Raw genomic sequence first — 23,218 nt, 5'->3', positions numbered from 1 at the left:
TGTAAAAAAGTGGCCAGAATCTGGGGGTGGCCTGAATGTGGGCCACTAGACTTAAATCAGACAAACGACAAAATATTCAAATGGAAGGTAGCGTAGCTGGGTAGATCGTGGGTACGTAGGCGTGTTCGTCATTGACGTTCCCATCTTGACTACGTACCTAGGTCCTGGGTTTGAATCTCAGCCTTCCTGTTTCTTTTTTCTTCTCTTGCCATCTCTCAAGCGAGCAGAATTTCAAGATGAATTGCTGTCTCTGTGTGATCATCCCGTGATCTGCGCTTTGGCTAAGCGTTCCACGAGCTCGACCAGGCTGCATTTTTTTGGAACAAGGCAGAGTTAGAGTCACATTGATGCTAAGCTGGGTACCCATTCAGACTCACACTTTATCATCTTGGACTGCCTCAGGAAGCGCACTCCACTTTACAGTCTTTTTCCTCAACAATACTGAAGACATTCATTCTCCAACATGGAGTCTATAGTCTCTGAGCCATTCATTTTACTTCGTCCATGTGAGTGTGGTCATCCCCGTCGTAAGAATAATCATCGTAGAGTTCGTTCCTCTCTAGGTTTCACGTTGTAATCTGGGACTTGAGAAAATCTGGTCAGCTGTTTGATCAGGTCGATCTCGCTCTGGTGATGTAAACCAGCATGGGAGCACGCCTCGACTGCTATGTAACACAGGTAGGGGCAAGCATATGAGTTCCCTCGTCAATTTCCCAAACATCCCTACGATTCTTTGGCCAATACTGCGAAGTTTGAAGCGTCAAGATATTGTTCAAGGTCAAAGGAGGATGCGGGCTGAGGTAACAGATCCATACTAGAAGGATCAATGAATGCAGTAGAGGGTGCAACATGGAAGGCAGTGAGGTGTGTGTTTGTGTCTAGCGAGCACATAGCTCTCGTGAGTTTAGAAACACCTAGTATTTGCATTTGGTTCGACCGGCACACCCACCAAGGTATCTCAGTAGATCCAGTTAAAGATCTAGTCCGATGAGCTCGTTTAGGATGATTTAACGCAGCTTATTGTATGATCTGTCGACTGTTATGACTGACCAATGTAAAATCTTATCCAAGCGACCTTTCATCTGCCTGCACGAGGCTTTTGGGCCCTGTAGTCTGTTTGTTCTACGGAATTTACGCGCAATGGGTGATTCCAGAAGCAACCATTTATATGCTCATGCGGCCTGGGTACTTATGCGTGGTGCATGACACATGTAATTAACGGGCTCGTAGCGACATGGGGCCCGGATATCAACAGCTTCGATGCCGAACGCGACAATGTGCACACTGGGATAATTATTGGGGGCGTGCCGTATCCGTGCAAGTGTCACGCACAAGCACTTCGGGGTTGTTGTTTAAATCTCGGTTCCATGGCCCCATCACTCCATACTCGTGCTGTCAGCACCGGTGATTCCGGTCAGTCGTGTTGCCTGAGTGGCCCGTCCATTGGACCAGTGACTCCGGACCAGAGGCAAGCATTAGAGCCATACGAGGACATGTCGCGGAGGGATAGTTCGATGTTCGTTCGGGATCATGAGAAGAACCAGTCTTCAGACCGCCTTGGATTATTGACTCGCAGGATTGACCTTCCCATCTCACATTACCCCAGGATCGCGGGACATGATGTTGAAGAAAAAAGCTTGAATTGGGGTTAGTCATCGGGGAAAAGGGTCGCCGTCGCTACCTTGCAACCAGGTCATCCTCGTATTCGACGTAGCGTCAGGGGGGCAGGCCAGCACAGCCGCCGGCCTTGGCAGCGGCAATGTCCAGGTGTGTGACGTCGAGACACTCCTCCCGGCGGAGCGCATGCATGCAGAAATACGAAGCCGCCGCCCTCGGGGTGAGGGCGATTGCTGCCATTGGATGGAGGGCGTGTGCCCACTCACCTGTTCTGGAAGAAATATTCTTAGAATCGGCGTGTCCTAGTCAACAAAGTGGGTGATGCTCCGTCTTTCCGAGGACTTTACATTAAGCTTAAGTATCCACCTGCGTGCATAGATCGAACTCTGATCAACATCCGATCTCTGGGTGCCTGTCCAGGTTCGTCATATAACAAGGACAGCCCTCCCCGTTGGAGTGTCTTCACATGTCCCCAGTCTGAGCAGGAGTCTTCGCTATCTCTCTCACCCTTGTTCACCTCCACCAACTCTGTATACCTCGCCTAGCAGACTAGGGAACAAACCGCAACAATGAAGCTCTCAACAGTACTCTCCGGCCTCTCTGTCGTGGCTGGCACGGCCAACGCAGCCATCCAGGGGTTCAACTACGGGGCCTTCTTTAACAACCAAGCCGCCAAGCAACAGGTTGATTTCGCGTACGAGTTCAACAAGGCCAAGAACCTGCCCAACCAGTCCGGGTGGAACGCCGCACGGCTGTACACGATGGTACAGTGGGGGACGGCAAGCGACGTGGTGTCGGCCATCCCGGCGGCCATCAACTCGCAGACGAAGCTTCTGCTGGGCCTGTGGACGTCGGGAGGCAGCTTCCAGAACGAGATCAAGGCGCTGCAGACGGCCATCAACCAGTACGGCACCGCCTTCACCGACCTCGTGGTCGGCATCTCGGTCGGAAGTGAGGACCTTTACAGGCAGTCTTCGGGGGAGGTCGGCATCGGGCCGGACGAGCTGGTGGGCTACATCAACCAGGTTCGCAGCACGATCGCGGGCACTCCGCTGCAGGGCAAGCCGATCGGGCACGTCGACACTTGGAACATGTGGCTGGACGGGGCGAACAGCAAGGTGATTGCGGCGCTCGACTTCGTTGGCATGGACGCCTGTAAGCCCCATTCTTGTCCTTTTACGCTTCCCCGTCTGTCATGTTTTGGAATGTTCCAGAGTGTGTTACTTTAGGATCCGTAGCAGGTGATTAACAGGTACTATAGATCCGTATTTCCAGGCGGCCTTCGACAATCGGATCGAGAACGCGGCCTCGCTGTTCTGGAGCGCGTACGACCAGACCAAGGCGGCGTCGCAGGGCAAGGAGGTGTGGGTGACGGAGACGGGTTGGCCGGTCAGCGGCGATACCGTCAACGGCGCGGTGCCCAGCGCGCAGAACGCGCAGACCTTCTGGAAGCAGGTGGCGTGCGGGCTCATCTCGAGGAACATCAACACCTTCTGGTACGACCTGCAGGAGAGCCAGTGGGGCCAGGCGAACCCTGACTTTGGCATCTACGGGGCGGGCGACCTGGGCGCCCTCTCGCCACAGTTCGACCTGTCCTGCTAAGGTCAGTGGGGAAATTTGACGTTGGAGGTATGGCGGCATAAACTTATTTAAATGTAATGGATAATACATATCTGGCCATAGTCCATTTAGGGCTGGAGATCTATTGTGTAAATTTAATGCTTGTCATCAACATTTCGGGGGCCATTGTCTTGGTGTGATTTGGTGCGATTTGCATGGCATTCGGACGATATCGACAACCTGAGCGTCAGTTGTCAATGACTATACACACTGCTGTTCTCATTGATCACAAGGGGAGGACATGATATGGTAGTGTTAGTCTGCTGTGTAGTTCTTGTACGTGTCTTCCAGGGTTGTATTGAAGGTGAACATGCCCTGTCGGGAATTGTGGGCTTGCCCCCACAGGGCCAACACACACGAGTCCCACACAATAATATAAACACCATAAATTATGCCCCTTTCAGGCCCGTTTAGCTCATCGGTAGAGCGCATCACTAGTAGTCCAAGTATGGGCAATGATGAGGTGACTGGTTCGATTCCAGTAATGGGCAGTAACGTGCCCCGAACGTGGCCGATGCGGCTGTGTTGTCTTTTTGCCTGGATGTTGGATGCATCGTGGGGTGTCTTGGGCTGGTGAAGCCAACACGTGATAAGGAGCAGACAAAGAACAATGGGTGCCTGTTGGGACCTAGTTTTGCTTCTAGCCTGACCCGTCAGTGCTATCTTCCCTATTGCAAAGGTGTGAGTGCAATGGGAGGCTAGTCAGCCACTAATCCATAGATCTTGCGAATATCCTGTCTGTCCTCTTCTGCAGAGGTGACAGTCTGGCAGTCTGGCTGAAGGGTGATGTTTCTTGACCCGCACTTGGGAAGGGAGAGTGGATTTCCAATGGGGATCTGGAGACTGGCTTCTGGAAGAATCGGATTGATTGATTGATTGACTGATTGACGGATTGTCTTGTCAGGGGCAGACAAACGGGGCAAATGCAGATGTGGTGCCCCCCTCCCCCCCCACCAATGATGGAGCAAGAAATGGAGCGACGCGTAAGGAAAGGACGGACCAGACGGGAAGCAGCAGGATAATGGACTGGAACGAACGGAGGAAGGCTCGGAAGTCGGTCGGGGTGGAGAGAGCACAACAACCCGGGGCCGATCCAGCCGCATTCCTGCTTTGCTGACAGATTGGGCGAGTGGGCGAGTGGGCGAGTGGCTGCTGATGGCTGCACTCACTCTGTTGATGACCGTTGACTCCATCTACACGATCTCTCTCTCTCTGCACCTGGCTCTTCCCTCTCCAACAGCCGCAACGGCACAGACTCGACATCATCAACATCGGCAGCGGACGGCCTGTCCAGTCAAGCCTCGAGGACAGCCGCGGTGCTGCTGCGAGACTGCGCGCTTGTTCGAGTCGCCCCCACCGACCTCCCCCATCCACACCCACACCCAGATCCAGCAATCCCGGTCTCCTCCTCCCCGTCCCATCTCCATCTCAACCCAGATTTCCCATAGCAAATCTGGCCATTCTGACGCGGCCCTGCGCTTGAACCCTCCACCAAGCCGAAACACCAGCGCCTTGCCCCCACTGCGAAACAAGCGCGCCCTCGCAATGCCTTGGGCTTGGACCTCGTCGCCAACGGCAATGGCTCCTTCTTCCTCTTCATCGTGCTTTTCGCCCTCATCCTCCGCCTACGCCTCCTTCGCCCGCGCAGCCTCGGTATTATTATCCTCGACGACAAAAACAACCGCCTACCTCGCCCTTGTCGCCCTCTGCCTCCCAATGGCCCCTCGGTCACGATCACAGCGTCGAGAACATCCCTGATGGCGATGCCACCTCTCCAGAGCCTATCGTGCGTCAACCCGTCTCCCTGTCTGCTGTTGTCTTCTCTGCGCGTCCACAGACTGCTGACCTGACTCGCCTCGTCTCTGCAGGACTCGACATTATGGGCTCACATCTTTGTCAACATGCTGGCCTTTGGCGTGCTGTTCCCTCTCGGCATGGTGCTAGGCGTGAGTCTCCCCCTTTCCTGACATCGGTTCTGTCCGCTGTGGCATACGTGCCGCCCTGCCTCCCGGATGCCACGGAATCACCAACTGACCGCGGGTCTCGCCCGAACAGATAACCAAGAGCCGATGGCACGTCCCCATCCAGACTCTGTCCTCCGTCCTCGCCCTCCTCGGATACGCCCTCGGCCACATGCACGGGGGCCGCGAGTTCCTCCCCACCAACGTCCACGCCCACTTCGGCGACTGGGTCTACTTCCAGATGTTCGCCCAAATCATTGTCGGCGTCTACCTCCGCCTCCACCTCGAGAAGGGGATCCATAAGCGCATACGGCCCGTCATCCGCATCATCCACAGCATCAACGGCAAGACCTTCCCCGTCGTCGCCTGGGCCCAGATGCTGTTCGGCGGCATCACCGCCCTGGGTTTCTGCCAGGGCGACCACCTGGGCCAGTGTCTGGCCCACTTCATCATGGGCAGCGCCTTTATCGCCTACGGCATCCTCCTGACCATCGCCATGCTGGTCGGCCAGCTGTGGATCAAGCGCACCGGCCGCTCCCAGGAGTTCTTCGACAGCGTCGTCATCGCCGCCTGGGGCTGCGTCAACACCTTCACCGAGCACAGGTGGGGCACCGCCTGGGTCAAGAACGACTGGCAGCACACGACCATGGGCATTGTGTGGTGGTGTGCCGGTCTGGCCGGTATCTGGTTGAGCAAGGACAGGCTCGGCCGCCCCAAGAGGAACTTCATCCCGGGCTTCGTCATCGCCATCACCGGCTGGGCCATGTCCGCCCACCCTCAGGATCTCATGATCTCCGCCATGACCCATAAGGCCTTTGGTTACACCCTGATGGCCGCCGGATTCACCCGCATGGTTGAGGTTTCGTTCGTGCTTCAGGACAAGGTCGGCATCTCGGACGACGGCTACGACACGCATAGCTTCCAGTATATCCCCGTATTTGTGAGTCCGCCCCTCCCCTTTCCACGGCATGTCTGCCTCTGCGCAGCCCGGGGCTAACGTATGTCTTCCCCACTAGCTTCTCTACGCCTCCGGCTTCCTGTTCATGGGCGCCACCGAGGAACAGATGCATCTCGTCAACTCGTCCGGGATCGACGCTGTCGCCTACGTGCTCATCCTCTACAGTCTCGCCTTCCTCGTCTTCCTCTTTACCAACGTGCTGGTGCACATCTACGACCGCAGCGTCAACCTGAACGGGCACACCAAGGGTATTAATGGTCACGCACACGGTTCTAACGGCCACACTCTGGCCCCAGCCCAGGAGCGTAGGCTGCGAGATGCCGAAGAGTTTGAGCTGGACGACATCATGAGCGACGAGGACGAAGAGGACGCCCAGCGGCAGAAGCTGCTGAAGGAGGAGAAAGATGATGTCGACGGCGATGGCGAGGGTCTGTCGAGCCCCAGCACGGTCGGCAGGAACAATGATCGGGTTGCTTAGCGGGCAGGCCATCACGGAACACCACCGCAAAGACCCTGCGGGTACGCCAGCGGGCACGCCAGCGGGCAAACAGCTTTCAGGGGCGCACCGACAGATGGGAGTACTTTCTTGGTGATACCAGCGCGGAGGCGTACGAGGGCACATAATTTGCCAAACAGCATCGAGGGCGTTACGGGAGCAAACTGCATGGCCGTCTTGTATTTATTTCCGGGGCTTGTTTCTCTACACGGTTGGGCAAAGAATTGTCAGGATTACGCAGTGAATATAGATACACAAAAGCAGCCTCTCATATTTGATCCAAGCACTCAGCTCTAATATGCATCGAGCAAGGGGCTGCTCAGCCTCCCAAGGTACCGAGGTACCCGCTGCTGCTGTCTGTCTTAAACGAAGTGATGCCCCCCCCCTGTCGTTTTGGTTAGCTATCCCCCCTTGCATTAAAATTTAGCTGTGAATGCAGAATATGCACTAAGATTCTTATAAATACCCTTATTAACATTATTATGCACTTAATTTAATAAAAAAGAAGTTATTATAACCCCATTTTGCATATATTTTTAAAATAATTAAAAATAATAAAATTAACTTAAGCTTATTATATTAAAAAGTATATACTTTATTAACCTTAGCTTAAGGTAATTATAGCTTACTTAAATTAATAAGTAATTTATTTTAATGGTTTTTAAAAAGCAAAAGCTTAATTATTATAACTATATATTTATTTATAACGTTAAATTATTTACTTTATTAATAAAGTATATATTAATTAATTAATAGCGTTATTATATATAAAGAAGTTAATAATAAAGATAAAGGTTGTTATTGCTATAAAATAAAAGTTAATAGCTTAATTAAAGCTCTTTTAAAATAAGTAAATAGCTGCTTAATATATTGCTTAGCATATTGCTAAAAATACTAAAAAGGTTACCTTTAAAGCTATTCTTAATAAAAATAATGTTTTAAGTAGCTTAAATAAAGCTAAGGGTGCTTATGCTAATTAAAAAACATTAAATATATTTAAATTATTATTATTAGCTAATAATATTAAGAATAATAATATTAAGAAGCTAAGAAGCTATTTTTTATTAAGAAAGTTATTAAGGAAAGTATTTTTAATATTATATATAAAAGTTATTAATATAAAGGCTTTTTTAATATTGCTAATAAAGCAATAAAGCTTTTAGTTTAATAATAATAAGTATAAGGCTTTTAATATTAATTTATTATTTAATAAGCTTTTCTTTAAAATAAAGAATTAAGTTAAAGCTAAGCTTATTAATATAAAAGATATAATAATTAAGTTATTATAAGTTTTATTTAAGGCAAGTTATTAATTATAAATAAGAATATTTTTAATTTAGTTAAGTATAATAAAGAGGATTAAAAGGCATTTTAAGGGAGAACTTTTTAATAATAAAATTATAAAGATATTCTTATTAAGCAAGGGTTTTTATTATTTTATAATTATATATACTTATAAAATAATATTTTTAATAATATAAATAATGCCTTATAATATTATAATGCTAAGGTAATTAAATATTAAGATTTTTAAGCCTTTTTTATTAATAAGGTTAATACTTAGCTTAGTAAATAATTTATTAATAGCTAAGCGCTTAAAAAGTATTCCTTTAATAAAAAAGTTATTATTGCCTTAAGGCCCTTAAAAAGGGTTAATTACTGCTTATATAATAATTATAATAAATAATAATTAATTGCTTATTTTTAAGGCTTATAAAAAGTTAATATAAATATAATAATGCTTTAAGGGTTTTTATTATAAGGTTAATTATTCTTATTATAATAAGGGGGATTCTTTATAATAATAATGCTATATTAAAAAGGATAATATATATATAAATATTATTAATATTAATTTAAATATATAAGTATAAGCAATAATTAATAATAAAGTTGCTATTTAAGGGCTTTTAAAAAAGCTTTTTATTAAGTAAATAAATATTATTAAAGTTAATAAAAGTAATAAGGAACTTAATAATAATAATATTAGCTTTATATATAAGTAAAAGAAGCTTAGGAAGGGTAATAAGCAAAGGGAAAGTAGCATTAATATAGTAGTTAACCTATTAATTAATTTTTATGCCCTTAGCTTTAAGTATAAGGACTTAGCAATGCTGCTATTAGCATTATTAGCATCTTTATTAATATATTTATTAAGAAGCTTTAAAGAATTGCTAATATTACTGGCGTTAATAGCTTTTTATTTAAGCAGCCCTATATGCTATTATTAATTACTTATGCTTTTATTATTATTACTATAAGTACTTAGTAATTAAAAGGCTTTTAATAAAGACTTTATATTTAAGGCTTTATAAAAGTATTTTTATATATTAGCAAAAAGGAGGTAATTAATAAAGTTATAAAAGGTTATAAAGCATAAGGGCATTAATCTTTAAGCCTTATACTTAAAGAAAGATATTTAATTTAATAAAAAGAGCTTAAATAATATTAAATTAATTAAAAAGCTTATAAAGCTATATTTAAAGGAAAGGAAGGACTTCTTTAAGCTTTTTAAGAGCGATAAGGAAAAGAAGGGCTTATTATTATTATTAACGTTAATATAAGATAAAAATTATAATTTTTAATAAGCAAGAAGTCCTTTAATATTAGCTAGTAATATATTAACGTTAAAGAGTAAATTTAAGGCATTTTTTAATAAATTTTAAGCATTTAATTAATATTATTTACAAAAAAAAGAGTAATATAGTTAATAAAAGAGTTAATAAAGTAATTACATATAAAAAAAGAGTATTTATTTAAATATTTAAAGAGTTAATTAAGAAAATTAAATATATTTCTTATAATAAATTATTAGCTATCCCTTTTTAATTACTTTAATAATATTTTTTTTTTATTAACTTCCTTATTATTAAAAAACTTACTATAAATAACCTTATTGCAATACTTTTTTCTTTTTATTAATATTACTTTTTTTGCTTTTTTTTTAATTATATAGTATTTTTATTACCCTTTATTGCTATCATTACCTTTAAATCTCTTCTTTAATATATATATATAATAAAAATATCCCTTAATTATCTTTATATATTAATTAATCTTTAAAGCGCTTAAGTATAAAAAACCTATAAATTTTTTATTATTATTATAATTATTTATTTTATATTAATATTAATAATAAATATACTTTTTTAAATTCTTAAAATATATTTTAATTAAATTAAAATTAAGAAAATATAATAATAAATATATTAATTAAATATCCCTTATCTTAATAATTATATAAATAGCGTAATTATAATGCTATAAGGCATTATTCATTATAAGGATTAATTAAGGGCTTAAATAAATATTTATTTATATTATGAGCTAGCCTTGGGTTGTTTGCCGTAAGGTGTTTAAATGGGGTTTATATTTAAAGTGCAAAGGAAAAGATTTACTTTCTATTTATACTTATATTAAAGCTTATTCTTATAAGGCTAAAGCTTATTAATTAATTATAATAAGCAAAGCTTAAATCATAATATATTTTTTTTTAAGTCCTTATGGCAGGCCTTAAAGGGTAGTTATATAATAAAAAATAAAGAATATTATGATTTAATTATAAATTAAATATTATTCTTTACCTAGCCATTTAATTATACTTTAATATTTTTTAATTATATTAAAAGCTTAGCTTATTATTTATAATTAATATACTTTAGCTTTTATAATTTAATATATTAGCTAAAGTAAGTTAATAAAAAATAATTATTTAAGTATAAGTTAATAATTAAGCTAATAATATTTTTATAATCCTTTAATGCAAGCCTTTTATATAAGCTTTCTTACTTAAAACCTTAAAATTATAGATTTATTATATAATTTATAATTAATTAGCGTTTAATTATAAGTAATTTACTTTATTAATGGGAATTTCTTAAATTTTAAGCATTTTTATAAGGCTAAATTAATTAGCATATAGCTAATTTACTTTAAGTTTAAGCTAGCGTTAAGCTAGTATTGCTTTTAAGCCTTACCTTATAAAAAAAATTTTGCATTCCCTTAAATAAACTCCTTTTTCTTATTAATCTTAATTAATAAAAGCTATATTTTTATTTTTTTATAATAATTAGAGTAATTGCGCTTATAATAGTTAAGTTAGCTATATATAAAATATTTAACTTTGTTTATTAAAATTATTATAATATTAATATTTATTACTTTGCTATTTTAAGGTTAAGTATTATTTTTCCTTATTATAATATTAAAAATGCCCTTATATTATTATAAAGCAAAGTAAAAAGCCTTAAATATATTTAGCTATTTCTTATAATTAAGCTAAGCTTTTATTATAAAAGTTAAGTTATTAATTATTAATAATATTTTATATTTATTTAATTAACTTTAAGCTTTTGTTATATAAGCTAATTAATTAAATTAAGTAAGAAATTTTATTATTTCCTTTTTATAGCGCTGCTATAATATAATTAAGTTAAGCTTAATATGCTTTTACTTAAAAGGATTTTTAAGCGCAAGGCAAACCTTTTTTAAGAAGCTTTTTAGCTATTTCTTAAATATTTTTATAAAATTAATATAAAGTAAAAAGTAATTATAAAAAGTTCCTAGTTAATTAAATATATAAAAGAATTAAGCTTTTTTAACGTTAATTACCTTTTTATTTATTGTAAATTTAGCCCTTATTTTTATTAGCTAAGTTGCTAAGTATTCTTAAAATAAGAGTTCCTTTAAATAAGAAAGGGCTTAATAGGCTATTATTATTTTTTTTAAGTCTTGCTATATTAAATTTTATATAATTATATTATAGGTTTATAATATAAGAAGACTTTAAATATATATTATGGGTTAGCCTTAGGTTATTTATTATAAAGTATTTAAATAAGGTTTATATTTAAAGTATAAAGGAAAAGATTTACTTTTTATTTATATCCATGCTAAAGCTTATTCTTATAGGGCCAAAGCCCACTAATTAATTATAATAAGTAAAGCCTAAACCGTAATAATTTAAGGGAAAACTTTCTTAAAAAGCTATATTAAAAAAAACTCCTTTATTATATGCCCCTTATATATTATAATATTAAAAAGATTGCTAATTATAATTATTAATAATAAATAAAAGTAAGCGCTTTATTTAAGAAAACTCTTAACTTAAAAAATATACCTTAATAATGCTTAGCTTATTCTTTTTATATTATTATGCTTATTAAGTTTTAATTTATTATAAAAAATAAATATCTTAGCAATATATTATAGCTTAAAAATCTTAAAAAGGTAATAGCTTTAAAGGTCTTTATTATATTGCTAAGTTAATATATATATTTGCTTATTAATTTAATTACATGCCTTAAGAGCTTTTATAAAAATTTTTATTAAATAGTTAATTTAATATACCTTAGCAAAAAAGCATTATATTTTATTAAAGTATATATTTAGCTTATTAAGGAAAAATTTTTTAAGCTTTTATATGGTAATAAAAGGGCATTAATAATGCTTAAAGGGCTTGCTATATTAAAAAATATTATATATTTTTAAAGCTTATTACTTTAATTTAATAATATTTAATAATAATAATAAAAATATATTTAGCATTATAATATTTATAATTATAACTCTTCTTTAATATTATTAAATTATTATCTTATTATATTAAAATTTAGCTTATAGCTATTTATTTAATAATAATAAGTTTAAGTGTAAATAAAATTATAATATTTATAATTTTATACTTAATAAGTAATAGCTACTTATTATAATAACTTTTTTTTTGCTAAATTAAGTATATTAAGTAATGTTAATAAGGGTATTTATAAGAATCTTAGTGCGTATTCTGTGTTTATAGCTAAATTTTAATGCAAGGGGGGATAGCTAACCAAAACGACAAGGGGGGGGCATTACTTCGTTTGAGACAGACAGTGGATGGGCCGGTTCCACTGTAGGGACCAAGATAAGCCGCTTATCGCGAGGACCCACCAAAAAGATTCCCCGACTCCAATGGCCGACGCTCTGGAGTACCCTCTGGATGCAGAACCTCTCCGTCCACACGCTGTCGACCTCTACCTCGCCCAAGAGACAACGTCGTTCAGCAATTCAATTCAACCCAGTCAACCCAAGATCTTCGAGTACGGTCAACCAAGATGCCTTCCGCGTCCGTCAAGAACCCAAACTGCATTTCGCGCAACCGGCAGCGAGCCCTCCGCGCCAAAGCCCGCAAGGTGACCCTCCAAGCCACCGACTCTGCCCGCCTGCCCGACCGCGTCGCCAGGGCCGATGCGAAGCGTGGCGCGCGCACCGGTCTCTTGCCCACCAGCGGGCCCAATAGGGCCCTGAGCAGCAAGAAGGCCCGCAAGCTGGAGAAGCAGATGGCCCACGCCATCAGGAGGAAGCGCGAGGAGGAGGAGAAGAAGTCCCAGGTTGAGATGAAGGGTTAGTAGTCCTTGAGTGCTGTGGTGCAAAACACCGAGTGTATAATACAGCATGTGCTGACTGATATGCCCTTGACAGACGCCGAGGACAAGAGCTCCAAGAAGCAGCTCAAGACGGAGAGGAACGCGGCCATGGAGGCGCTGGAGAAGATGGATATCTCATGAGCAAGTGTCCTGCGGGATCACAGACTACGATATCACCCCGTCACACACACGGGACAGAGCTCGTGGGGATACAAGGACCACGCAACATGGGCTCACGCCTGAACAGTGGCAGCGCTTCTTCTTGGTAGCTCAGAGGCTTCTCGACACAGGAATGGCTACACAAGGCACACAAACACCTGAAGACATGTTTGGACACCCAATGCTGGTGTAAGCTGCTGGGAATACTGCGGCACAGCCGAGAGGGGGCTGCTTGGCCTGCCCAGAACTTGATATCACAAGTCGGTAGAAGACTAGCCTGGGCTACGAAGCTGGGCGGAAGTGAGTTAAGGGCCTGGTCCAAGACACAGCCAACGGTTCTGTCAGTCTTTAACTCAAAGATACTACTGCCTTTATGAATACAGTAATGACAACCAAATCGCGACACCGTCTGTACAGAGTGTGGTTACTTGTGCTCCATTGTCCAACACGAAGCCACGCCAACTTCAGGTTACTACAGAACAGGATTACCAGTGAGACACACAGAATAGCTGTGGAATTGCGGTATTAGTTACAAAATTATGTAAGTGGAAAGCATTGGCAAGTTCCAGCAGTCATCATAGATGGGCATCGCATGCCACAGGCGATTCCCCAGCTAGTGCTAGCGTCCGCCCGTTCTAACGAAGAGTAGTGTGTCAGATATCGAGGGAGCTCCAGGTATTCCGGCCCCCGGCTGGTGAGGCATTTCCAACCTGATCGAATACAAGACAGCCATCTGTTATCGTCTCATAAAGAAAAAACCCCAGTGATACCAACCGCCCAAGTCCAGCAACAATGGCCGACACTACCCTCCTCCGCCCCACCGCCAGCCTCGTGGGCATCACGTCCACCCTCATGCTCTCGGGCTTCAACATCAGCACCTCGACACTGTTCGTGCCGCTCATGTACAAGCTCGACAAGCAGACCTCGGCCCGCATGTTCGACAGGCTGTACCACGACGGCATCAAGGTCGTCGTCCCCCTGGCCGCCGCCGGTATCACCTCCTTCGGCTACCTGGCCTATACCTCGCCCTCACCCTCGCCATCCCCTGTCGGCGGCGTTGGCGTTGGCGTTGGCGCTGGCGTCCTGGGAACGGGTCTCAGCAAGAGCCTGGCTTTTTCCGTTGCCGCGGGTCTGGTGGTGGCCACCCTAGCCTGGACGCGCGTGGTGGTGATGCCCGTCAACGAGAGGCTGATCAGCGTCGCCCGCGAGGTCGGCGCCAAGGACAAGGTGTCGGCGGGCGACGTCGAGGCTCTGCTGAGGCGGTGGTGGTGGATGAACTACGTGCGCGGCGCCGGCGCCCTTGCTGCCGGTGTGCTTGCGCTGGCTGCAAGCCTGTGAGCGTTGCTCGGGCAGGCTGACTGTAATGCCATGTTGTCAAGCTGTGTGTGTGTGTATGTGTGCTCTCTACTGGAGGTGTGAGACAAGGGCCAACGGCGGATGTTGATCAGGGTGTTTCCGTCGTGCCATGTTTCGTCTATTTACTACTGCTATCGTGACAATTCCACGCTTCTTAGCTGTTTGTTGCAATGAGCCTACCGGTCTTGGCGAGGCTGGCTCAACACGCCCAACATTTGTGCAGCTGTGTTGAAGCTCGCTCACCAACTCATGGAAATCAATGTACTGAATACCGCCATCTTTCCGCATTGTCTGTCTATTAATCTATTGGTACAGTTCGTGACGTAGCGTGGCATGAGCCGCCTCATTTGGGCCCGTCTACGTCGAATCTTCATCTAAGCCTGGCTGCCAGACCCTCGGTCATTCTTTTGCCTCATGACTGACAATGACTGTGAAAACGACCGACCCACCGACTCCTCCCCTCCCCCATCCGATTCAAACTACGAGTCTGCAGATGCATGGGGTCATCCTCTTTTTCTTTTGTTCGCAGTCATGTTACCCCACGAAAAGATAATCAACCAAGAAAACAGACCAAGTGCAGGGTGTGTGTGTGTGTGTGTGTGTATGACTGCAGCATGCCAACTCCTCTCAACACCCAAGCCAAGTAGCCCAAACGGGACGGACGAGTATGCGACCAGCACACCGTCTAGGCGTCAACCTCGCCGTCAGCAATAGCAAGACGCTGTTTGGCCGTTTTGGCCTTCTTTGAGCCCTTGCCCTTCTTCTTGCCGCTAGCTGCGGGCGCCTCGGTCGGGGTTGCTGTCCCCGACGCCTTGTTGTTGTCGTCAAAGTGCCCCTCGCCTACAAAATGAACAATCGTTAGTTTCAAGAGACTTGCTGATGACAGAGGCCAAACAGATTGCTCACCTTCGTGATACATGTCGTCCAGAGAGACGGCATCCTTCTTCTTCCTGCCGCCCTTCCCTCTTCTTCTCGTACTCGCCGCTGGCCATGAGCTCCTGCTCGCGACGCTCGATCATCTTCTCCACCGCGTCATCGTCATCAGCGAGCCACATGGCAATGTCCTTGTTGCGGTTCTCCGTCGTCCTACGACCCGAGAAGTCGACACCAGCACCAGTGCCACCTCCTGATATGACAACGCGCTGCACTTCTTCCTTCTGCAGAGCCCGCTTGCGGATTCGCTCCTCAATCGTGCCACGGGTGATGAGGCGGTACACCGTGACCTGCCTGGTCTGACCGAGACGGTGGGCGCGATCCATGGCCTGCGAGTCGATGGTCGGGTTCCAATCCGAGTCGTAGAAGATGACCGTGTCCGCAGACGTCAGGTTGATGCCGAGACCACCGGCGCGGGTGGACAGCAGGAAGATGAAGATCTCGGGCCGGGTCTGGAAGTCATGCACCGTGTCACGCCTGTCCTCGAGCTTGGTCGAGCCGTCGAGACGGCAGAACTTGTAGTTGCGGTACATCAGATACTCCTCGATCAAATCGATCATGCGCGTCATCTGGAAGTACAGGAGCACGCGGTGGCCTTGCTCCTTGAGCTTGAAGAGCAGCTCATCCAGCTTGGCAAGCTTGCCGGAATCCGTGACGAAGCGCCGCATTGACGGCACGGCAACATTTGTGAAGCGCTTCTTCTCGTTGTCTGGGGACGGCAACAGCCCGTACACGGGCATGCTCTCGCTGGGGATCTTCTGCGTGATGAAGGCCTTCTGCTCCTCGAAGTTGGGCTCGTACAGTGCCCTGCGCATCGGGATATTGAACAGGGTGTCTTCCCGTTCGATGTTGGCCCCGCGGCTGTTGCAGACCACCTCGATCGGTGGCGCGGCTGCCCCAGGCCGACCAGCTGGCTCGAGGTGGCCAAACCCGGCGTCATGGTATGTCTCTCGAGCCACGTTCACGAGGCTGCTCATGACGCCCTTGTCCGTGATGTCGGCCAGCGCTTTGCGGTCGTTTCGCTGCTTGACCTGAAACAGTGCGTGGGCAGGGGTATAGCCTCGGTCCTCTTGCTCGTCGTAGGCGACATCCATGTACGACAACCGGTTCTTCCGCCTCGACAGCTCGACAGCACGGGCGAACACATCCTGATGGCTTGCGTTGTACACCTCTTGAGGGCTTGTGTCGGCAAAGCGCAGCCACGAGAACGAGTCACTGCCGCCGAGGCTCTCGCGAACATTGTCGGGTGTCCATATGTTCATCATGTGTTGCAGGTACTTGTTGCGGAACCCAGCCTTCTGGTTATCGCCGCCGGCCTTGTACAGCCTGCCACCGTCTCGCCAGACAAGCTTGGGCAGCTCATAGTCGATCAAGCTTCGCGTCGAGTACGCCACCGGCACATTGTTTCCCTCGCGGATGAACGAGGCGGTCTCGGCAAAATAGCCGGTGAAGAACGGTGATGTTGTTTCGGCACGTTCGAAGAGGTCGGGGTGGTTGCAGACCTTGCGGAACTGCATGACGAGGTTCATCAGCGTGCCAGAGTCTGTGTCATCGCCAGTGGTTGCCTTTTCAATGAGGTCCATGATGCTGATCTGGTTGCGCAGGTTACTGTAGTAAGCGCGCTGACGATATGTGAGGTCGCAGAAGACATCCGTCTCAATCTTGTCACCAAGTTCCTTCTGGACATGCTTCTTCACGCGACGAAGCATGAAAGGCTTCAGGATCATGTGCAGACGTTTGAGCTGGTCTTCGTTGAGCTTCGTGTTGCTCTGCGCGTGAGACTCGATGTCCTTGGAGAACCATTCGCTGAACTCGTCATGTGAGTCGAACAGCGACGGCATGATGAAGTGCAGCAGGGCCCAGAGCTCCTGCATATTGTTCTGAATGGGGGTGCCAGTCAGCAGCAGACGGTTCCGGCAGTGGAAACCCAGCAGGCACTTCCACCGGGAGCTCTGGGAGCTCTTGATGGCCTGGGCCTCGTCGAGGATCATGTACTGCCACTTCATCTTCTGGAAGTAAGCAACGTCAGACACGACTAGCTGGTAGGACGTGACCATGACATGGAAGCTGGCATCCTTCTTGTACGTGTTGTGCCTGCGGTCCCAAAACTTCCGAAGAGTCTTCCGGTCCCCTGCGGTGCCCCAGTACGGGAGAATTTTGAACTCGGGCACGAACTTGCGAAGCTCTTGCTCCCAGTTGTGGAGTCGACGCCGGGGCAACGACCAGGTATGGGCCCCATATGTCATACTTCTCCGCCAGATAAGCCATGACCGAGATTGACTGCACTGTCTTGCCGAGGCCCATTTCGTCGGCCAGGATGCCGTTGATGCCTTGCTCGTACAGGTTGGCCAGCCAGTTGAGGCCTTTCAGCTGGTACTCCTTGAGCTGAGCATTGAGTAGCTTGGGCTGCTCAATCTCGACCTCGCCCATTCCCGTTGGGTTCTGGAAGTTCATCTCCCCGTCCTCGTCAGGCTCGTCGTCCTTGTTGAAATCCCTGGCTTTCTGCTGAGCTTCTGCGAGAGCGTGCGCAGCATTGGCCTTCGCGATCTCCTTGAGCTTTTCTTCGTCCTCCTCCTCGAAGGTGAGGTTCTCGAACCTAGTGACCTTCACCCCCGACGTGGCAGTGCCGTCATCGTCAACGTCGACCGCATTGGGATCTGGAGCGGCGTCCTCGGTGGCGATGTCGGGATTGTCTGTGCTGCGCTCGACCTCGTGTGTCTTGATCTTCTTCCCGATAAAGTGCGAGTACAGCTCCGTCTGGGAAATGAGGAAGTTGAGCTTCCGCTTCTGCCGGGCGGCCTCTCGGTCTGCTTCCTGCTTGCGGGCGTTCTCGAGCTCCTGCCTCTCGGCAGCCTTGCGCAGGTCTCGCTCCTCGCGCTCGTTGCGCTTCCAGAAGGTCATCATGTCACGCATGACGCGCTTGGCGCGAGCCTGCAGGTCCTTGGTCCCCTTGTTGGTCCGCATCTGCCACCTCTTGGCCTCCTTGGACGCGAGAATAGCCGTTTTCTTGAGGTTGGAGGCCTTGGTGCCATACGACTCAGTTGCGAGCCTGTAGACCTTGTTGACGTCCTTGCGGGCAAGATCTCGCCAGATCTGGTCGTAGATCTGGTTGAAGCCCTTGGTCTGGAACTTGGTCTCGAGGGGGTCCTTGGGCTCCTCGACAACCTTCTCCTTCTCCTTGGGCTCCTTTGGCTCGACGACCTCTGGGTCCTGAACGGCGTCTTCCTTCGGGGCCTTGTCCTTCTTGAGCCTGATGCGGATCTGTTTTGTCTCCTCCTTGGTCGGCAGCGCCTCACCGGCGTCCAAGGCAGCCTGGGCAGCCAGCGCACTATCCTTCTCGGCCTGTTTCTGCTCCTTTGACTTCTTCGGTCGCGGACCGCCTCGAGCTTTGCCCTTGCCCTTGCCGGGCTCCATGTCGCTCGCCTGGAATGTCGACATGATGCCGCCCTCAAGGTTGACCTCAATCGGAGGAAGGTTCCGCGCTGGTCCCTTGATGCCCTTTTGCAGGATGAGCTTCGTCTGCTGTGCCTTTTTGTTGGCGCGCTCGGCCTCACGGAGGTGCTTGATGCGCTCCGCTTCGTCGCCGGCCAGCTCAGCAGCCTGGGCCTTGGCGAGGGCCGTTTCCTTCTGCTCGATGGTGACCGCCATAGACTTCTCGCGTCGGCGCTTGCGTTGCATGTCCTTCTTTCGCTCCTTCTCGGCGATGACCTCTTGGTCGCGCACCTTCTGCAGCGCGTCATCGTAGTACATGTCGTCGTACCTGCGCTTGCCCAGGTCTGTGTGCAGGCTCAGGTGCAGGATGCTGTCCCTGGCCAGGTTGGACCTGCGTGAGGAGTGAAGCCTATCCTCCCGACCCTCCATGGCACGCCGCCGTCTCTGTGCCCGCTGGCGCCAGACAAACCGCTCCTCGTCCGCATCAAACCCTTCGGCCTCGATGGGGTCGACATCCATCTGGTCCATCTGGTCCTTGATCTTCTTCTCCTTGCTCGCGGAAAAGCCGCCTACCTTAGGCTGGCCGTTTGCCGTACGCTTTGCAGGGACGCGGGCCGCGACGGGCGACTCCTTCTCCTTGTGGGAAGACGATCGCCTGGAGCTCCCCTTGGACGAGGGCTCGGAGTTCTTAATGTCCGACACGCGGGGCTGCCTGGGCTTCCTGGCGGGCTTCTTCCGCTCAATCTTCTCTGGCTCTTCTGACTTCTCCTCCTTAACAGCAGGCTCCGAAATGCTGGCCGGGGGTGATGGATCCCGTGGCCTCAGATCGGTTTCTGCACTGGAGAGGATGTTGTCGAAGGACATGACGTTCCGGCTGGGAGTCTGGAGCGAATAACAGTCAGACCGCGTAGGGTATGGAGAGGGCGGCAAGGTTTCCCTGGATTGCTTACACTTGTGGGGGGAGCGGGTGCTTGGAGCACAGAAGGAGCAGGTGGCGAGTGTTGCACCGGGTTGCCATTTGAAGTGGTGCCGGCTGACAGCGCAGACTGTAACACATTGGGCGATGCCATCGCGCGCGCTCCAGCGGGCGGGCTGATGGATCCTGCAGCTGGATGGGAATGAGAAACCGGGCTCCGCGGCGGGAAGGTTGCAGCGACAGGAGAAGTGTAGCTGCCCTTGTAATAAGGAGAACGATCGACGGATGGCTGTGGGGGATAGTCGTAGTCCCTGTTCAGTGGATCGCGAGGCTGCAAAGGGCGGAGTAAGATTGGTTAGCAAATGCCCGCGGGTGATGGAGGTACAAAGTGGGAAAAGGGTCTGGCGTGCAGGTTGACAAAGACGATGGTGGATGGATCACGACGTCAAAGACGGGGTGCTGGGATTTTTTTTTCTTGCCTTTTGGGAGCGGGAAGAATTGACGGGTTTGGGTGATTTGACGAAGGATGGTCTTGTGATGAACAGGATGGACCACTTGGCCCAGCGGCATTGCTGGTCAGAGTTGCCAACATGGCGCGGTTGTGGAGGGGCGTGGTTTGGCGTGTGTCGGACGCATTGGCACCCGTCAAAAAGAAAAGCGTTGCCGGCCACGACCATGCAAGCTGCAAGCAGCAAGCATTCACGCAGCCAGGCAGCCAGACTTGATTGCTCGATGGGCTTGCTTGGATACTTGAATTTCTGGATTCTTGGGGGCAGGTCTTGCTTACCTTTGATGCTGACGATGCCGATGAAGCCTGGGTCGCGTTATGCCAGGCTGAGCCGGAGTCGCTCACCCTCCGGTCGCTGGTGGAGGTAGTGGTGTCGGTAGTAGGGTCGTAGAAGCTCCCGGCCGTCTTCTCGCGCGGAGAGTCGCGATGGTCGCGCATGTCGTGGGGATAAAAGACGGGCGGCGCGTGCAGGGGCGACCGAGGAGGTGCGATGCTTGATGGGTGGACTGGTGGGGGGAGGGATGGCGGCGCAGCCGAGGACGTCAGGAACGGGTTGTGCAGAAGCGAGCGGGTGCCCGAGCCGGTGCCATTTGTGCTGGTGCTGGTGCTGGCGTTGGTGTTTGCGGCGGCGCTGGCGGAGGGCGCTGACGAGGGAGAGGCAGAGCTGGAGCCCGGGAAGTGAGGCGGCGCCGCGTGGTGGAAGTCGGGCTGGGTTGGTGATCGCAGACTAAACGAGTGCCGTGGCGGCGGTTGGTGTGGATGTTGCTGCTGCTGTCCGGGTGCATGCGAGCCTGGTCCAGGTGGCGGGTTGGTGTTGTTGTCGCCCTGCTGGACCGGATTCAGAATGTCGCGGTGTCGCCTCTCGCTGCCGCGTTCCCGCTCTCGTTCCCGCTCACGGTCACGGTCGCGTTGCTGGTCTTCGTAGTCGTGCAGGCTGGGCGGTCTCTGCAGCACCGTCGAGTGGAAATTTGACTCCATCTTGACCTCAGGTGGCTGCGGCTCCCGCTCCCTTTTCGCTGGCTGCGATCGGCCTGGCTGTGTTATCGACCCTTCCGTCGCCCTGCTCTAGAGAGCCGGCACCAGATCTCTCCTATCTTGTCTTTTCTTGGGATGCCAGGGACAACCCATCCGCACCGTGTTGTGGGCAAGTCAACGAGGTGACGGGGGATGCAGTTGGGCTAGGCTCGAGATCGACTTGGTCGTGGTGTGTGGAGGGGATGATTGTCCGAGATGGGCCACGGGCGGGCAACCTTGCCAATCGTGATGTATCACTGGTTGATGGACAGACTGGCTGGCTGGCTGACGGACTGACGGACTGTCTGCCTGCAAGACGGGGGGAATGGGCGCTTGGGATTAGAAGATGCTTGGTTGAGGCAATGCCAAGCAGCGTGTCGAAGACGACTAACGGTGGTCGACAGGCAGGAGTATGGACTCAGCCGGCACGTTGATGGAAGGCGATGGATGGATGGGGAAGTATCGCGGGTGGGCGGAGCTTGGTGTTGACGAGATGTTGCGGCGTGGGCGGGACCGTCGGTTCGGTTCGGCGTGGTGGAGGAGGAGGGATGGGGATGGGATGGGATGAGATGGGTCGGGTCAGATCACCTCTTGTCGATTGGTGTCGAGTCGACCCGAGTCGAGTCGTGTGTGTGCGTGGATATGGGTGTGGGTGTGTGTGCACGAGGGAGGAGGATCTCGTGCGGCTAGCGCAGAATCGAGAATCGAGAATCGCAATCGATCTCGGTGTCTGGGTCTGGTCCTGTCTTGTCTTGCCTTTGCCTTTGCAGGGCTGGGCCCGAAATCTCGCCGGCCCCGGGTGCCTGTGTGCGAACGAGCGGACGGGTGGACCAGCAAGACTGCCGGTAAGGAATAAGCAACCACGAGAGCAAGCTCTTGTTGTTCTTTTCTCTTCCCCTTCCTCGCTCCCTCGTCTTTTGGTTTATGGCCTTGCCTGCGGTGACGTGCTGCTAGATATCAGAGCGGCAACACGGCCAACCGTGACATGTCAATGCCAGTTGTCACTACCGAGCGCCCACGAACAAGACTACTGCCGGCTGAGCTAACGGAGCTGGGCTGAGCTGCAGCAGAGTTTCTAGTCTCGCGCTGAGGCAATTATACGAAACGCGGCAGTGTTGGGGTCTCGAGGGCAGCACCACTGCCAGAGGCATCAAGATAGACCACAAGCCCAGGCGAAGGACGGGATGGTCGAGCTGATGAGGAACGTGTCGGGTGGGGTGCAGGATGGGGGATGGGGTTAGCGGGTGCTGACAGCCGTCGGTGGCGACGATGCCGTCTGCGCCTGTTGGCTGGTGCGCTGGTGTTGATTATTGATGCTGGTGAGAACGGTCCGGCAACGGATCATGATGCACCACCACGAGTGACAGCCACTACAGGATAGCTACGGGACACAAGACACGGCAAAGGGGCACTCGAGATGCTCTAGACGGGGCTGAAGGGCTGATGATTGACTGAATGACTGATTGTTGGGATTCGCTGATCACCCTCTACTCCGCAACTGTCTGACTGTCTGGCTGCTGTGTGTCTTGTCTATCTTTTCCCATGGGCAGACAAAGTCTCCCGTCCCCAGTCTTGTCGGCCAGCATCTGATCGGGTCCCAGAGGTCCTGGTGGGGACGGGGAACGGTACGCTAGGCCGGAAAGGAGCTAGACCGTGGCCCAAGCTGAGGCTCACTCCCCAAAAAGCCAGACAGCCCAGACCAGCCTGCCAGCACTGACTGGCCTGGCCAGGGACCGGGGACAGGGACACCCAGCCCTGCCAGGGGCACAGGCACTCTGCCACTCGGACCCGGTATCTTACCTAGGTAGGTACTGTTACCTAGGTTGGTAGGGAGGTAGATATCA

General features: G+C 48.1%; 6 protein-coding genes and 1 non-coding gene across 7 annotated transcripts; 5 read left to right on the top strand and 2 right to left on the bottom strand.

The window, feature by feature from the left end:
- Window positions 1–1,592: 1,592 nt before the first annotated feature.
- INS49_015050 (uncharacterized protein) lies at window positions 1,593–1,857 on the bottom strand (the record flags this gene model as incomplete). Its single annotated transcript, XM_043175736.1, has 2 exons — window positions 1,593–1,636; window positions 1,737–1,857. 2 exons carry the CDS (start codon window positions 1,855–1,857, stop codon window positions 1,593–1,595), a joined length of 165 nt encoding a protein of 54 aa, XP_043020693.1.
- A 329-nt stretch (window positions 1,858–2,186) lies between these two features.
- On the top strand, window positions 2,187–3,219 carry INS49_015049 (uncharacterized protein; the record flags this gene model as incomplete). The annotated part of the gene is made up of 2 exons (XM_043175735.1): window positions 2,187–2,772; window positions 2,879–3,219. 2 exons carry the CDS (start codon window positions 2,187–2,189, stop codon window positions 3,217–3,219), a joined length of 927 nt encoding a protein of 308 aa, XP_043020692.1.
- A 422-nt stretch (window positions 3,220–3,641) lies between these two features.
- Window positions 3,642–3,728, top strand: INS49_015048. The gene has a single exon. It is a non-coding gene; the product is annotated as a tRNA-Thr (tRNA).
- Window positions 3,729–4,193: 465 nt separating this feature from the next.
- INS49_015047 (uncharacterized protein) lies at window positions 4,194–6,634 on the top strand (the record flags this gene model as incomplete). The annotated part of the gene is made up of 4 exons (XM_043175734.1): window positions 4,194–4,220; window positions 5,106–5,183; window positions 5,293–6,138; window positions 6,215–6,634. 4 exons carry the CDS (start codon window positions 4,194–4,196, stop codon window positions 6,632–6,634), a joined length of 1,371 nt encoding a protein of 456 aa, XP_043020691.1.
- A 6,110-nt stretch (window positions 6,635–12,744) lies between these two features.
- On the top strand, window positions 12,745–13,197 carry INS49_015046 (uncharacterized protein; the record flags this gene model as incomplete). Its single annotated transcript, XM_043175733.1, has 2 exons — window positions 12,745–13,033; window positions 13,112–13,197. The coding sequence occupies 2 exons, from the start codon at window positions 12,745–12,747 to the stop codon at window positions 13,195–13,197; spliced, it is 375 nt and encodes a 124-aa protein (XP_043020690.1).
- Window positions 13,198–14,007: 810 nt separating this feature from the next.
- INS49_015045 (uncharacterized protein) lies at window positions 14,008–14,553 on the top strand (the record flags this gene model as incomplete). The annotated part of the gene is made up of 1 exon (XM_043175732.1): window positions 14,008–14,553. One exon carries the CDS (start codon window positions 14,008–14,010, stop codon window positions 14,551–14,553), a length of 546 nt encoding a protein of 181 aa, XP_043020689.1.
- A 703-nt stretch (window positions 14,554–15,256) lies between these two features.
- On the bottom strand, window positions 15,257–21,338 carry INS49_015044 (uncharacterized protein; the record flags this gene model as incomplete). Its single annotated transcript, XM_043175731.1, has 5 exons — window positions 15,257–15,411; window positions 15,506–17,598; window positions 17,753–19,818; window positions 19,887–20,183; window positions 20,640–21,338. 5 exons carry the CDS (start codon window positions 21,336–21,338, stop codon window positions 15,257–15,259), a joined length of 5,310 nt encoding a protein of 1,769 aa, XP_043020688.1.
- Window positions 21,339–23,218: the final 1,880 nt, after the last annotated feature.

This window comes from Diaporthe citri (assembly GCF_014595645.1).
Source record: "Diaporthe citri strain NFHF-8-4 chromosome Unknown scaffold_8, whole genome shotgun sequence".
Taxonomy (NCBI): domain Eukaryota; kingdom Fungi; phylum Ascomycota; class Sordariomycetes; order Diaporthales; family Diaporthaceae; genus Diaporthe; species Diaporthe citri.
Note: the sequence above shows the minus strand (reverse complement) of the source record. Positions and strands in the feature narration are given on the sequence as shown.